This window comes from Actinia tenebrosa, unplaced genomic scaffold (assembly GCF_029948245.1).
Source record: "Actinia tenebrosa isolate PJP-AT-01 unplaced genomic scaffold, QUT_ActTen_1.0 PGA_scaffold9__36_contigs__length_13948895, whole genome shotgun sequence".
In the NCBI taxonomy this organism is placed as follows: domain Eukaryota; kingdom Metazoa; phylum Cnidaria; class Anthozoa; order Actiniaria; family Actiniidae; genus Actinia; species Actinia tenebrosa.
In genome coordinates, this window is record NW_028292586.1 from 9,829,504 (window position 1) to 9,845,709 (window position 16,206).

Sequence of the window (16,206 nt, forward strand, 5' to 3'; positions counted from 1 at the left end):
CCTTCTTCGGTAAGGGGGTCAAAATCCGTTCCTTCTACTTCCATTATATATGATAAGCTCAAAGTTAAATCCCAACGTATTACCTAAGCAGGTTGGCGGGCTGAAAGCGGAACGCACCTTTCACCGGGTCACATTCACGCCATCCAGCGCAAAACCAGGGGAGACGCTGTACGTAGGCGTACCCCGCCTAACGGATAACTTAGTATTGGTTCCTGGTACCTTGGCTTTAAGGTTTGACCTAGCAATACGACCAAGCACCAAGGACAAGCGCTATACCGTCAATAACGTGGGTAGGAACCTCGTTTCTAAGATGAGAATCAAGTTCGCAGGGGAATCCTTCTTGGATTTGAATAGGTACGATTTGTACACCACGTATAAGGATCTGTGGCTAACAGCCTTTGACCGTGCACAAAAGATAGAGCAGGGAATTGGAAGCGTTATTCTTCGTAAGCTTCGCAGCGATACTAACCCCGCGCCTACGGACTCCAGTGGAGCAACCGCAGTAGCAGACGCGACGAGGGTAAAGACCGCCTATGGTAGCAAGTACGTTATCCCTTTGGATTTCGAAGTGATTACGAACCGTGGTGCGTACTACCCCAGACAGTTATCCGAGTTACAGTTTGAAGTAACCTTGGCGGACACTACGAACGTCATAGGAGGAATGGACAGCGCAATTAGCGGGGCTGTTGATCCTTATTCTATCACCAACTTAGAGCTGCAGTATGAGACCGTGTACAGCGAAGAGCTGGCCCGTAGCGCTGGCATGGAATATAGCGCCGGAAAGGCATTCCTTTACGACCACGTAGTGATGTATAAGACGTTCAGCTTCTTGGATAAGACGGACGAGGTTATCAATCAAAGCATTAACCTCCCCCGAAGAAGTCTCACGGGGTTAATGTTGGTGTTTGCTAAGCCCTACGAGGCCGGCAAGCGCGACTCCGAAGCCTTTCACAACCCCAACATTACTAGCGTCGGCGTGAACATAAACGGCGTTCCAAACAAGGTCTACTCCCAGGGGATAAAGACCGCAGACGTATACAGAGAGGCAAAGCGTAAGTTTGGCGACCAAATTAGCCCTGAGAAATTCTTTAATGATAAATATGCGTTATGGATCGATATGCGCACCATTAACGACGAAGACCTACATGGTCAGGGTTTACGTCTAGTAAATACGCAGGATGGCATAACATTGGAGATCAAGCGCACCAAGAACGCCAGTGCGGCCGACGGCGACAAAATAAACTGCTACGTCTTCGTCGTGTCTGACGCGCAACTGAGCGTGGAAATGAATCAGCTAAAGAGCGTCGCCTATTAAAATATTCCTTACGTATAATATGCTTCGCGTATTTGAAAACAACGACACCAAACTGCAATGCATAGTGCAAGGCGAAACTTTGTACTTCAAAGCGAAGGAGGTGGCTGCTGCGTTAGATTACGAGAACACCAAAAAGGCTATTAGTGACCACGTGTCTGAGAAGTACCAGAAAAGGCTGAGTGAGTTAAGGGTAACGAATCGTGCCCCTTCTACTATGCATCCACATTCCGTGTTCATTTCCGAACCTGGGTTGTATCAGCTGATATGTAGTTCGAAGATGCCAAAGGCCGTAAAGTTCCAGGATTGGGTATTCGAAGAGGTCCTACCCGCACTAAGGAAGGACGGTCGATATGCAATAGAAAAGCGCTTCGACGGTCCAAACAAGTTGGTATTTAAGATTGAAAATGAATTCGACCTGCATAAAAAGGTAGTGGACTACATCCGCAGGTTTTACCCCCAAATGCTCGTGACCCCTGGTCTAGGCGAACTGCAGGATTCGGACGGCAAACGCATAAAGTGCTGGCAGAAGGGCTACCAACGCGGTCAACACGACCTGCTCATCTTGAATGCACACGTGCGATACCATGGATTCTGTATAGAGCTGAAGGCCCCGAAAGGCAACGGGGTATTATCTGAGGATCAACGACTACTCTTACAGAGGTACAAAGAAAACGGCTATAAGGTAATAATTGGCAACGACTACGATGTCATTTGCCGCGCCATCGCGGAGTATGCACAAGGAATTCGCCTGCCTTGTAGGTGGTGCTGTAAGCGCTTTAAAAGCGCGCAGACCCTGGCAACGCATTTGAGAATATTCCATAGGTATAATGGACGAGGATAAATTTAACGAGTTAAAGTTCATACAAACGCACTGGCGCGATTTGGTGGTGGGGGAGATTTACGAGATAAAGAATTACGTAGTCTTTGAAGACATCGACCGCCTGCGTTTGGTCTTAAAGAATAAAAAAAGAACATACACCCTTTGGGCGCCCGATAGAATAAGGTACGCCATCGAAGGGCAGGACGTTACCCATGTTATGAGTCATGGTGAAAAGGATGGCAGGTGGGTATTTGACGTGGTTAAGTATGAGCCCGAGAGTCCTCTGCATAGCTAAGCTTCGTTCCTCAGCTTACTAGCGCGTCTGCTAAAGTCCGATGCGCTTTAGGATCCGCGGAGCACCAATGACCAACGAAGGATCCTTCGAAAAATGCACTGCCACAATAAAGGCAGGTGTATTTTTTACGCGGAGTGGGGATTTCAGGCGTAATGCAATCAGCTGGTAGTTCGCACGTAATACAGTCCATATATTGAAAGGGCGATTAGGAATCCTCCTAAGAAGGCGGCTGCGTAGGCTAGCATATACCTTTAAAAGGGGTCCTTATTTTTATTGTTGTTTGTTAAATGTTGATGATACTTAACAAACAACAAGAAAAATAAAGTCGTATTTTGAGACTCTGCGCAAGTCGTACTTTGCTACGACATCTCTTGGGACACAAGAAAAGGTAGTGACGATCCGCTCTTCTTTTAAAAGGGTTCCTATTCTTATTCATTATCCTGCAACCTCCTTTAAAAGGGGTCTCTATTATTCTTGTTGTTTTGTTGAGGTATTGTTGATCCCTAACAAACAACGAGAAAAATAAGATCAGGATTTGAGACTCTTTGCACAAACCCTACTTTACTATCAAAGGCCCCTTACTAACCCTTACGGGTTTTCCTTGCCGCCTCATTACTGGCATGCCAAGCATCAAAGCGATCTAAGTACTCTTTAAAGCCGCCTTGGCCTTCATACAAACACTGCCAAATATGCTGGTCACTTCTTTGACAGCCGCAGCGCTCACAAAGCGCCTCCCAATGTTCCCTGTTCTCCCACCTTACGCCTTCTACGCGGTCAAACTCCGCAAACGTTTTGTCTATTTCCTTCTTGCGGCGCGTTAACTCCTTCGTGGTGTCGACCGGACAACATCGGGCGGCAACGTCGCCGTGTTTTAAACATGCTACGCCAACCAAGTCGTACCCGAGGCATCTATGTCGGTGCCAGGCGTCGGTAACGTCCTCGTCGCAGCGCACGGATACGTTCTTTAAACAAACCCTTTTATTACGGTGGTACTCCAAGGCCTGCGCGCTGCTAAACTGCTTATCGCAGTCTTCGCAAACGGTAACGTTGTTTACTTTCTTACTGCAGACCCGTCTTTCGACGTGATATTGCAACCGCTGACGGCTGCTAAAACCCCTTTTACATTGCTCGCACTCCATTATATCTATGTGTTATTTAACCCTTATAAGGGATACCGAATGAAGTCCTGCACGCTTTCCTTCGCCCAACCGGCCATCGTCAGCAGGGCGCTAAACCTTTCCGCGCGCTTCAGACCGAACATTTCATCGTACAACTCCTGCACGCGCTCTTTTAACCGGTCTATCTCCTCCCTTTGCATTTCTATGGTGTCTCTTTTATCTTTTGCGTCGGCGACAATTCTTTGCACTGCTTCCACTGGCTCCATATATTTTAGCGAATAAGTTTAAATATAAATGAACCCAGATCACATGCCTTGTAACGCTCTGATAGTAGGACCCACCGGCTGCGGAAAGACCCAGTTCGTGGTAGAGCAGCTATTAGGACCCTTTAGATACCGTTTCGACTACATAGTGCTACTTTGCCCCACCTACGTGAATAACCGCACCTGGACGGGCATAGGAGTGAAAGATGACGACTTCTTCGTAGATATCTTAGACCCCAACGAGTTATCTGGACATCTTAAGTTTTGGCACAAACAATTCCCTAAAGATACGCAAACCTTGCTCATATTGGATGACATCGCCTGCGGGGACGACGTAAAAAGACGCACCTCCGAGTTGGTGAAGCTTGCCTTTAGCGGCAGACATGACAATATTAGCGTTTGGTTGCTTTCCCAGCAGCTTACCAGTGTCTCTAAGCCCTTCAGGGAAAACATAGGCTCTCTCGTAGTATTTTATACTCCGAGCAAGTCAGACCTGGAAACCATCTTGAGCGACTACGGCGGTGAGATATCCAAGGAACAGTTACACGAATACATGCGGCATTTAAAGACGCACCAACATTCCAAGATGATCTTCTCTTTGAGGTTTCCGTATTCCATTAACATATATGGAGATTGAGCAGCTCTTAGATGAAGTCCCCACACAGCTAGATGAAAGTAACCTCAAGGAACAACTTAACATCCTCGTGTCATCTGGGAAGTGCAAAGAAATGATAGGCAAGGAACTTACCCATGAGCAAGTTAATAAGTTGTCGGAATAGGAAGTCAAGAAATTCCATAAGAGGTATGAGGCTGCCCTTGCAAGTAAGACCACGGACGCCGTAGTAGATTCCGCCATCCGACTTGCGACTAAATTGCTTGGACTTGCGCTGCCCATAGACGATGTGGAGCAACTGCGGAAGGACATTAGCGAGGACTATGTCATCGCTCAAGAACTTACGATAACCTGTGGGTGGTTGTCTTTGAAGTGTGGTAAGTTAATGGCAGTCGCCTCTGCGGCTTTGCACGTAGCTCAGCACGTTGACTTGAAGGAGGTACTGGTGTCTTGGAAGGACTTCAAGAAGGACAAAGAAGTCGAAAAGGTCTTCCAGGCGGCACTTGCTGAGGTACCTGATCAAGTCGCCTCGAGTACTTAGTTAAGTCATCCCTAAGTACTTGGTCAGGTCGCGCCCAGGTTATTTCCAAGTCGTCCTTAAGTCATTCTCAAGTACTTATCAAGTCCTTCAAGTCCTTAGATATAAATGAGTGAACCAGAGTCGAAGGTAGAGCAGCCCCAAGAGGAGCAGAAGATTACCAAGGCTAAATCTCTAGGCAGAGTCGCTGCCGGAAAGAAGCTCGCGGAGATGAACAGGAAGAACAAAGCAAAGAAAGACGAAAAGGTGGAGGAAAAAGAAGAGGAATCCTTTATTAATCCTGGGTACGTCATCGGCGCGTTAGGAGTCGCTATAGCAGCAGGCAGCCTCTACTTACAATGGCGGGCTACGAAAAAGGTAGAACCACCAACATATCACGCGCCCGTGCACGCACCTATGGAACCAGCTGTTAGAAAAAGTAAGATCCCTGAAATGGAGTAATAACCTTCTCGCTCTGTAATATAATGTCAACCGCGTTATTGAAAACTGTTGAAGAAGCAGCTATTATTACTTCCATCGTTGCGGGTATTGGTTGGGTAGGTAAGAAAGTGCTCAAAGAAGACTTTACTGAAGACCCAAGCAAGAGCTTCGCTAATTTTGCTGAGATGACCGCTGCCGTAGGCGGGGCTATCATGGTAAAGGATTACCTACGGAAGGAAAAGTACCTCCCTACGGTGTAATATATATGGCTAGCGTGGTCGTAGGTGGAGTTATTACAGCTTTAGCATTCACTGGAGCAAATTATGGTGGTCAGTATTTGGATAGATTAGTTAGAGGCGACAAAAGCGGAGATTTGGCCGCCGAAAGGAAGAGACACGACTTAGCGCTGGAGAAATATCAGCGAGACGTGGCGGCTTGGAATGAAAAAAGACAAGCTTACAGGGATTGGTTGGATAAGAACTACCAAGACAAGATGCAGGCAGACAAGAACTTCGAAAACACAGACTACGCTTTCAAACTTTATGCGCTAGCACACCCCGACTTTAAAATGAAAAAGCCTCAGTTTAAGGATTACTATCAGCCTTCTAAGAAACAAAAAGACAATGAACTGGTCTTCGTAGGAGTCGCAGGGCTGGCGGGAGGCGTAGCTTTGGCGTATCTGCTCTAAGCTGCGCTCAGATCACTAGAAGTGGACTTGTCCCCTGTAATATATGATCGTCTTTTTGGAAAGCGATAAAAATGACTTTACCACTTATTTAAATCCCCCCATTAAAGCCCATAAGGTTCGGTTGGTTAGTTGCTCTTTGTACAATTCTTGGTATAACCTGATTAGGGGCATAGTCACTGAACATACAGGAGGATCTAACTATCAAGCCGTATTGCTGCCCGATGGACATTACACGCCAATAACACTGGCCAAGGAATTAGCAAAACACGGTTATACTCTCACCACGGGATTGCCGCACGAAATGACCCTCAAACATAATATGTCAAATTATTCAGTAACTTTTGGAAAGCTTGACCCATTGGGATCTTTATTATGTGCCTCAGGCAAGACAATTACCGACACAGCCATACCTGTGAAATGGAAAGTCGCATCCTCTTATGAAGTCTATTGCGATTTAGTCCATAGTTACAACAATGGAGAAAAGTCTTCTCTTATGTACAAGTTTCTGCCCAAAGGTAATCCATTTGACCCAGTAGAATACACTCCCATTTCTTTAAGGTATGACTTGTCCAATTTGGTAGAAAGCATAAACATCGCCATTACGGTGGACGGAAAGACGGTGGATTTAAACGGACGTAAGATCGATCTTGTTTTGGAATTCATATAATGGGTCGAACTGAGGACAAACTCAAGAGGATTTACTATGGGCCTGAAGGCTATTGGAAAGGAGCGTCAGCTATCAAGAAACTCGCGACCGCGGCCAGGGTATCAAGAAACGGCTAAAAACTGGCTAAGAAAACAAACCCTCTGGCAGGTTTATCTTCCGGTGCCCAAGTACATTCCCAGGCCCAGCTTCACCGTAAATGCCCCCAATGAAGTTCATCAGGCGGATTTGCTTTTCTTACCGCACGACAAGGTGAGAAAAAAGACCTATAGGTACGCTTTCACCGTAGTTGATATCGCAAGCAGATACAAGAACGCCGAACCCATAACCAGCAAGGATTCTGGGGAAGTCGCAGAAGCCCTAGGTAGGATTTATAAGCGCGTCTTGAAATGGCCTAAGCTGCTGCAATTGGATGCGGGGACAGAGTTCATGGGCGTGGTTACTAAGAGCCTGAAAGACCACAGCACCAAGATTAGGAGAGCTGAAGCCGAGTACCACAGGGGTCAGAGCATCGTCGAAAGATTCAATAAGACCCTGGCCGAGCGTCTCTTTGGGTACCAGTATTGGAAAGAGCTGGAAGATCCCTCCAAACGCAACAGGGAATGGACTCAGAGGCTCCCCCAGGTCGTCGCGGCTTTAAATAACGAGGCGGCCAGGGCTACGGGAATGAAACCCAAGGATGCCATAAAAAAGAAACACGTGGAACACAAGTCCTACGTCAGAAGTTCGAGGGCGGTCGGACTGAAGGAAAAAAAGCTCCCCCGCAACATAGTGGTCAGATACCTCTATCAGCCGGGGAAACTCGAAGGTGGCAGTAAGAGAGCCACGGATCCTAACTGGTCCCTGGAAACGTATGAGATTTCGAAGTCCGTCACCAAGGAAGGGCAACCCGTGTTGTATTACCTAGATGGCCCAAGTCGTGGATTTGTCAAGGAAGAGCTGCTCATAGTCCCCAAAGACTCAGAGTAGTGCTGCTCCACGCGCCCGATTACACTCTAGGCATGTCAGTCTTACGTTACCTCTGCAATGGCCGCGCTTGTTATTTATGCGATCCACGGAGAACTGCTGATCGTCATTTGGGTCAAACCTCCACAGTAGAGGTATGTTACATTTGGCACACCTTGCCCCTTTCTTATAGACGTCGTCCACGCATAGGTCGAACGTCATATTTTTTTCTTCGTCGTGCCGCTTGTAGCGAAGGAGTTTCTTAGCAAGGTTCTCCTTAGCTACGTCCTCTGGGGTGCGGTCGTAACGCAGTTGCGGACCCCAGGCTCTTTTCAGCTGTTTGGCATATTCTACGCGGCTTACGGCGGTGTAGATAAGGTTGCTCCAACACAGCCGCTGGTCTATGATCCATAAGGTTTCTTTTATGGTAAGCCCTTGCGCGCTGTGGACTGTCATGCAATAGCCTAAGCGCCAGTCTGGATGGGAGGTAATTCTTTCCACCTTTTCTATGGGCACCCAGGCCTTATCATGCGTTACTGCGTTTTGCAGTTGGATGTCGGTACCAGGTACGCAGACGTCTCTTTTTTGCATGCGGGTGTCGTGGGGTTTGTAGCAAACAGGTACGGGATGCGTAGGGAAGCGCTCTCGGTGTATATTTAGCAAATCCTTGTGTATGCGAGACTGTGCTGCGCGTTTGCTGCTCAGCACCAGATCCTTCGGATGCCACGTGTAAAGGAAATCCTCGTATTTCTTCGCTCGTACGCGTTTGCGCAGTGTCTTGCATTGGTCGGCGTCACTGAGGCCCCTCGATTCCGCTTTCAGGTTCCTTACTTGATCCTTGCTGCGGTAATCTGTGTTAATTTCCTCCGCATGGTCTATGAAATCTTTCAGCCATTCGTGGGGCATCTCTCCGGCTATTGGAGGAGGCTGGCAGGGATCTCCGGCGAATATTACTTGACACTTTCCACGGAGGAACTCTACGAATTCTTTGAGGATTTCCAAAGGCACGGTGCAAATCTCATCCCAAAGTATCACCGGAGGTATGTCATGGATGGCTTCTGGTACCCACTTTTGGCCATTCCAACGAAAGAAGCTGTGGTAGGTCTGCCCGTCGTGGCCCATTTCGCAGAGTTCTCTTTCCAAACGGTGCGTTGGCGTTAACACCTTTATCTTAGGAAAGAGTCCTAACACACGCGTCGTCTTACCGCTGCCCCCCGTACCGTAAAGGTAAGAGAAGCGTTGGTAGGAAATGGGGTCGGCAACTGAAGGTAGGGGGTCCGCGGTGGGCGTTACGGTGCCCTGGGTGTGCTCGCCGTGATATTCTACGCGTGCCCTCCAAGACCTTATCTCTTCATCTTTGACGCGCCATTGGCCACTTTCTGCAAGTTCATCGGCAGTGTACAATTCCTTAATCTTTTCCAATACGTGCGGTTTCACGTATAAGGAATCCGTAGCTACGCGTGGAATGTCTTCTTTGTCAAACCGCAGGAGCATCGCTAATAGGTTGATATGCGCATATGCGAGCATGCTGGCACGCAGATGGTAATACTGCGGTCGATGGTCCTGGTAATAACACAGCGCATTCCATTCGTGCAGCTTATCGTCGACAATGTAGTCCCATTTCTCTACAGACACCATCGTTCCTTTGTCATGCGCGCGCTTGATGAGGAAGCTTAGCTCGCCTTCGTCCGTTATCAGGCGCCGCTGCATGTGTTTCTCTCCCTCCTTAGCGCCTTGCGTGAATTTACCTATGACCACACGTGCCGTGGGGTTATGCTCCGGTAACCATTGCGTGAAGGGGCTGTGACAAAGTATGGCTTCATGCGCTGTGTATTTTAAAAGTTTGCGCTCTTCAAAGAACTTCAATAGGGGCACCGGTATCCATTCTTTCTCCTGCAGGTGCTTCCCATACCACGCATAGATTATGGGGTGCAGACCCGCTGCTAATTTCCAGGTGGTCAACCGTACAAACCCCGTTGCTGGGGCGTCGTAGTGACCATCCAACGCAACACGAAAGAACTGTGAATCTGGATGTCCGTAACCGGTCGTAATATTCCTTACAATCTCCTAGGCCTTTGAAGCTTGCGGGGTAACAATGTTTCATATCCAGCGACACGTATTCGTTTTCATCGTACTCCATGTTCCACAGACCACCGTGACCGTGTTCTACACAAGCTTTAGCTATATCTTTGAACTCCTCCGGTGTGGATTTCCACCCGTTTCTTTTCGTTGCGGCTAAGAAGTCCAAACTGCGACTGCTAAGCACTTCGTCAGAGAAGTCTTCTCCTAAAGTCTCGCAGGCGCTTCGAATGCGCAGCTGTTCCAGTTCAGGACGATACAAGGTGCCGTCTTGGGTCATAAATTGACTTCCTTCCGCGTCCATTAACCAAATGGAATTCTCGTGCATTAGTTCTGCAAGCGGTGACTCCTTGTAAACGCGCGTCTCCTTCTTTTTGGGGAACCTTAACTCCCTCCACGCATGTGCGTTATGCTGGTAAATTACAATAGGCGCACCCCGGCCCCCATACTTGTGCGTCCCGGAGTAAATGAAGCCGTGGGTGATGTCTTTCACGTGTATGCGCCTTTCTAAAGCAACCTCTAACTTCTTGATGTTTTCAATGGTGGCTCCTGCCCTACGAGTAGCATGCTCCCATTTCCTGATGGCTTCTCTTCTCTTCAACGTAAGCTTACCTCCCCTAGAGGAATCCTCGAAGAACTCTCTAACTAACTTACCCACGCAGCTACCCGGATGCCGCATTGGTTTGAGCTTCTTAACGTCCGGGTTCTTAATTTCATACGCACCGTAAATAACCACGGTGACCGGGTAAGCAACTTCGTAGAACAACATGTCGATGCCCACCAGCGCCCCAGGACGCGTGTCCTTGTTTAAAACGAACAGGTCCTTCCTGCCAGACGCCCGTATTGGATTCCTGCCCTTTTCTATTATCCACTCACCGTCTAAATACTTTATAAACGTCAACTCCAGGCGGTAATTACCTTCGGGCATTAAGTCAATTATCCTTTCTGCTCTTTCCTCGCTCATCGTCTCATCTGTATCTCCCTCCATAAACGTTGTGAAGGCAAAGTCGGCGTCTAAGCGGTCCAGCACCTGAGTTCGCAGTCGGCGCACAGTCTTGTTACTAATGCTTTTGATGGTGTCCATCTATATCTAAGGAATATTTTATCCTCCGTTTGCGACACAAATATTTTAACCTTCGCAAACATAGCAGCAGTAAGGAAATCTTCGCGCTACCAAAATACCTGCGCACGGGTAATTCCCGCGGGGGACGCTAGTGCGTAAACACGGGTAATTCCCGGGCAATCCCAAACGGTGACCGCGAGTCCCCCTTACTGCTGCTAGATGAATGGACTTTGTGCCTGTTCGCGTCATTCTTGTCTCAGTCTATGAACCATGCGTCGATTAAGGCCTACTTTTCGGCAGTCCGTGCGCTTCACGTAGAGCAAGGCTTTCCTGACCCCTTGCTTGACCGGCCAAGACTACAGAGAGTGATAAGAGGCATTAAACGCGTCCAGGGGACCAAAGCCACGGTTCGTTTAGCCATCACTGATGACATTATGTGGTCGATTCACGGACATTTGGACATGTCCCAGGTGGATCACTTAATGTTTTGGGTAGCCTGTTGCCTAGCTTACTTTGGTTTCATGCGTTCTGCGGAGTTTACCATACCTAAATTAAGCGGTTATTCTTCAGCTATTCACTTGAGCGTGCAAGATATAGCAGTAGACTCTATAGACGCGCCGTCGTGTCTTTGTGTGCATATTAAAGCGTCTAAGACTGACCCATTCCGAAAGGGTTGTCGAGTTTACGTGGGTAGGGCCACCCCTCCTTTGTGCGCAGTCCATTCTCTATTAGCGTATCTGAAGATCAGAGGAGATTCCCTAGGGCCATTGTTTTTGTTGCAATCTGGTCAACCGTTGACACGCCCTCTTCTTACCAACTGGCTTAGAAAACTCTTGTTATTGGCGAATATCCCAGGGAACTATTCCAGCCATAGTTTTAGAATAGGCGCGGTTACGGTAGCAGCCCGAAACGGAGTTCCCGATCACCTGATACAGTCGATGGGCCGGTGGTCCAGCAACGCCTAGCAGCGATATATCAGATCCCCAGTGGAGGTATTGGCTTCAGCCTCGGCACGTTTATCGAAATAAAGTACTGTCTTTGTCGTCGGATAGTGCCTTTCTTTTTCTACTGCGATTTGCTGAGGCTCTCTGCTTGCATGGGTTAGGTGCTTGTGGTAGTTGGGGGTCGTAGGTACCATGGCCCCCGGGCCATCGTTCCTCTCCCAAGCACCTTGGACTATAGTTGGTGAGCTGTGGCCCGGTCGCCATGGTTACCTCCGTGGTAGGGCGTAGTCTGATTGATGCGCACAGCTCGCACCATGGTACCTAACCCCAAACTTATCTAGACGATGAGTTTTAATCGTAGAGTTGTCAGAGCCGTGTACTACGTAAGTTTACTACAAGAAAAAAATAAAAGAATACTTACTTCATTGCACTTTAGGTGAATGAAAAATAGTTTACAATGTTTTTCTCTGTCCTTTTTTATCCTGATACAATATATATTATTTAAATTATTTTCTATAAGACGTTTTTCAAGATAGATCCGACAACTCTACGATAAAAAAGCTTTACAAAAAGTTTCGCGAAGCCAATAATAGGCGACAATTCTTGATTGGTTAAAAAAACAACCGGAAGTAAAATGGAAGACTCACGGGATGTGGGGTTGGGAAGCATGTGGTAACGAACCAAAAACACTTGGAGAGGGAGGCAGAGGACTTGTTTTGCATCCCTTTTCTCGTGTTCAGGCCCGCTCGGATGCAAGCATAACTGACGGCACATAAGTTTTCGCTAAAAAAGCCCAAAAAACCCTCCTTATAGAGAATTTATTATCAAAAATCCTTTAAATTATTGAAGATTAGATGTAAGTACGACGTTCTGTATACTTGTTTTGTTTTCGAAGTCAAAATATCTGGATAAATTCGTGGCTTTCTCTCTTCAAAGTTTGAATTTTCCACAGGAAGCCCGTGAAGTTGCCTACCTTGTTAGTATATTGTATAGTAGAAAAACAAAATTGTTACCAAGGGGGGTAGGTGAGATGACAAAAAATTGATAGCGCGTGCGCATAAAAAGACAAAGACAAGACACCATTTAGTATTTCCTTCATTCATTAGAGTGGTTAGCCTGTGATTTCACGTTTTAATGATTTTATTGAATTTTTTGATGGATTCCCATACATTTTCTCATAACACGACACCACAGAAACCACGCTTGGGCTACCTGTGCACAAGTCGAGTACAATATTGGAATTTATAGGTAAAAGTGATGATTTCAAAGTTTTCAAAATTGGACGAGCCTTTGGGAGAGTCCAATTTGAGAACTTTTGAAATATCACGAGTATCTATAAATTCAGAATTATACGAGAATGTTGTGCGATGTTTTGTTTATAATGCTAGTGCAATTTCGAGCAATTTTGAATCAGAATCTAGGTGATTTTGTTGAGTGTATTATAAAAAAACGAACAATTCAAATTTCGTGATCTTGTTTTTTTCCTGCTAAATTAATATTCTCAGTAAAAGCAGAAGGAATATTTGTGAGGAGAGAGATGCACGAGTTCTTGATGGGAAAGGAATTTAAAGTGACAGACCTTTGATAGTGAAGTAAAATTCAGTCACTTTCATGGTTAAACAGGAGCGGAATAAATTAGAGGTCTTTCTTAAAGAGTCTTGATTATCATGTACTCTAGGGAATTGTTAGCATCCGTTTTCTGTGTTAACTGAATACAACGAGCGATTTCGGCATCAACTCGATATTACGTCACAATTCGCAAGAAAGCTACCCTAAGGCTGCGTTCATAATGTATGGCAGAGGGGGGTGGGGCAGGCAAAATCTTTAAATGATAACAACATTCTTTAGACCCTCCCCCCCCCCCCCCCCTTGAAGTCCTCCAAAAAATAATTATCTCCCCGGGCAATCTCTCGTAGCTTCTTAAAATTTTGTATCCCCCCCAATTCTCTGAAAAAAATTTCAAGCCCCCCTTCCCCCCATTTTACTGGTGAAAATGTTTCCGATACCCCCTAAATTCACCTGCCCTCCTCTGGCATACATTGTGAACGCAGCCTATTTAGCTACCCTACTGCGCTTTCGCATGTTTTAGACCACGATGTTCACTTTCCGTGCGAGTCCAGTCGGACATATATAATGCATCAAATTGATCTGATCCTCGAAGCATATGAAGCAACTTATGCATCTGCAAATTGAAAGACTTAAAAATGATTCTGAGTCTTGAACGGGATTTGAACCTAGTCTCATATGAGACTTGGCAGCTCAGTGTGGTTAGAGCTTGGCCCCGCAACAATGACAATAGTTGGGGTTAGAAAGCCTAGCACATGTGAATGATAGAAAGCCTAGCACATGTTGGGGCTAGAAACCATAGCATATGTTGAGGATAGAAATTTGGCAAATGTTCAGCTAGGAACACTAGCACATATTAGGGTTAGAATCAATAGCATATGTTGAGAATAAAAATCACATGTTAGGGCTAGAAACCCTAGCACATGATGATGATAGAAAGCCTAGTACACGTCGGGGCTAGAAACGCTAGCACATGTTAAGGATAGAAACAATAGCACATTTACAGGGGCGGCGGAAGCGGGGGGGGGGGGGGGGGGGGGGGGGGGGGGGCCGGGGGGCACTGGCCCCCCCCCCACTAGATTTCTTGGGGGGCCTGGCCAGCAGCAGTAAGGGGGACTCGCGGTTTCCCCAGGAACGTATCACGTTTTCATGGGAATTACCCGCGTTTACGCCTATGGAAAACTTTTTGGCGGCACGGGAATAACCCGCAGGAATAAGCGGATTACACTGTTTGCTTTCTGGGTACCGCAAACGGAGGTTAAGATATTTCATAGATATAGATGGACACCATCACGAGCATTCGTAACAAAACTGTGCGCCGACTGCGAACTCAGGTGTTGGATCGCCTGGATGCGGACTTTGCCTTCACAACGTTTATGGAGGGAGATACAGATGAGACGATGAGCGAGGAAAGAGCAGAAAGGATAATTGACTTGATGCCCGAAGGTAATTACCGTCTGGAGTTGACGTTTATAAAGTATTTAGACGGTGAGTGGATAATAGAAAAGGGGCGTAATCCAATACGGGCGTCGGGTAAGCAAAGCTTGTTCGTGCTGAATAAAGACACCAGACCTGGAGCGCTGGTAGGCGTGGACATGCTGTTCTACGAGGTTGCTTACCCGGTTACCGTAGTTATATACGGCGCGTACGAGATCAAAAAGCCGGACGTTAAAAAACTTAAACCAATGCGCCATCCTGGTAACTGTGTAGGAAAGCTGGCTAGAGAGTTCTTTGAGGATTCCTCTAGGGGAGGTAAGTTAACTTTAAAGAGAAGAGAAGCCATCAGGAAATGGGAAAACGCCACTTACAAGACTGGAGGAACGATAGACAACATCAAGAAGTTAGAGGTTGCTTTAGAAAGGCGCATACACGTGAAAGACATCACCGACGGCTTCATCTACTCCGGGACGCACAAGTATGGGGGCCGGGGTGCGCCTATCGTAATTTACCAGCATAACGCACATGCGTGGAGGGAGTTAAGGTTCCCAAAGAAGAAGGAGACGCGCGTTTACAAGGAGTCGCCGCTTGCAGAACTAATGCACGAGAATTCTATTTGGTTAATGGATGCGGAGGGAAGTCAATTTATGACCCAAGACGGTACTTTGTATCGTCCTGAAGTGGAACAGCTACGCATTCAAAGCGCCTGTGAGACTTTAGGAGAAGACTTCTCCGACGAAGTGCTTAGCAGTCGCAGTTTGGACTTCTTAGCCGCAACGAAAAGAAACGGGTGGAAATCCACACCGGAGGAGTTCAAAGATATAGCTAAAGCTTGTGTAGAACACGGTCACGGTGGTCTGTGGAACATGGAGTACGATGAAGACGAATACGTGTCGCTGGATATGAAACATTGTTACCCCGCAAGCTTCAAAGGCCTAGGAGACTGTAAGGAATATTACGACCGTTACGGACATCCAGATTCGCAGTTCTTTCGTGTTGCGTTGGATGGTCACTACGACGCGCCGGCAACGGGGTTTGTACGGTTGACCACCTGGAAATTAGCAGCGGGTCTGCACTCCATAATCTATGCGTGGTATGGGAAGCACCTGCAGGAGAAAGAATGGATACCGGTGCCCCTATTGAAGTTCTTTGAAGAGCGCAAACTTTTAAAATACACAGCGCATGAAGCCATACTTTGTCACAGCGCCTTTACGCAGTGGTTACCGGAGCATAACCCCACAGCGCGCGTGGTCATAGGTAAATTCACGCAGGGCGCAAAAGAAGGTGAAAAACATATGCAGCGGCGCCTAATAACGGACGAAGGTGAGCTAAGCTTCCTCATCAAGCGCGCGCATGACAAAGGAACGGTGGTGTCTGTAGAGAAATGGGACTACCTTGTCGACGATAAGCTACATGAATGGAATGCGCTGTGTTATTA

At 47.1% G+C, this 16,206-nt stretch overlaps 2 protein-coding genes across 2 annotated transcripts in view; both read left to right on the forward strand.

Annotated features, from left to right (window-relative positions):
• Positions 1–16,206, forward strand: part of LOC148904764 (uncharacterized) — a 42,483-nt gene that overhangs the window by 3,744 nt on the left and 22,533 nt on the right. Inside the window, exon 2 of the mRNA XM_089024499.1 lies at positions 2,075–2,137. Within this exon, the coding sequence (XP_088880625.1) occupies positions 2,075–2,137 (63 nt within the window). The remainder of the gene's footprint in view (positions 1–2,074; positions 2,138–16,206) is intronic.
• On the forward strand, positions 4,217–11,807 carry LOC148904765 (uncharacterized). Its single transcript, XM_089025244.1, has 2 exons — positions 4,217–4,238; positions 11,239–11,807. The coding sequence occupies exon 2, from the start codon at positions 11,256–11,258 to the stop codon at positions 11,784–11,786; it is 531 nt and encodes a 176-aa protein (XP_088881370.1). The 5' UTR covers positions 4,217–4,238; positions 11,239–11,255; the 3' UTR covers positions 11,787–11,807.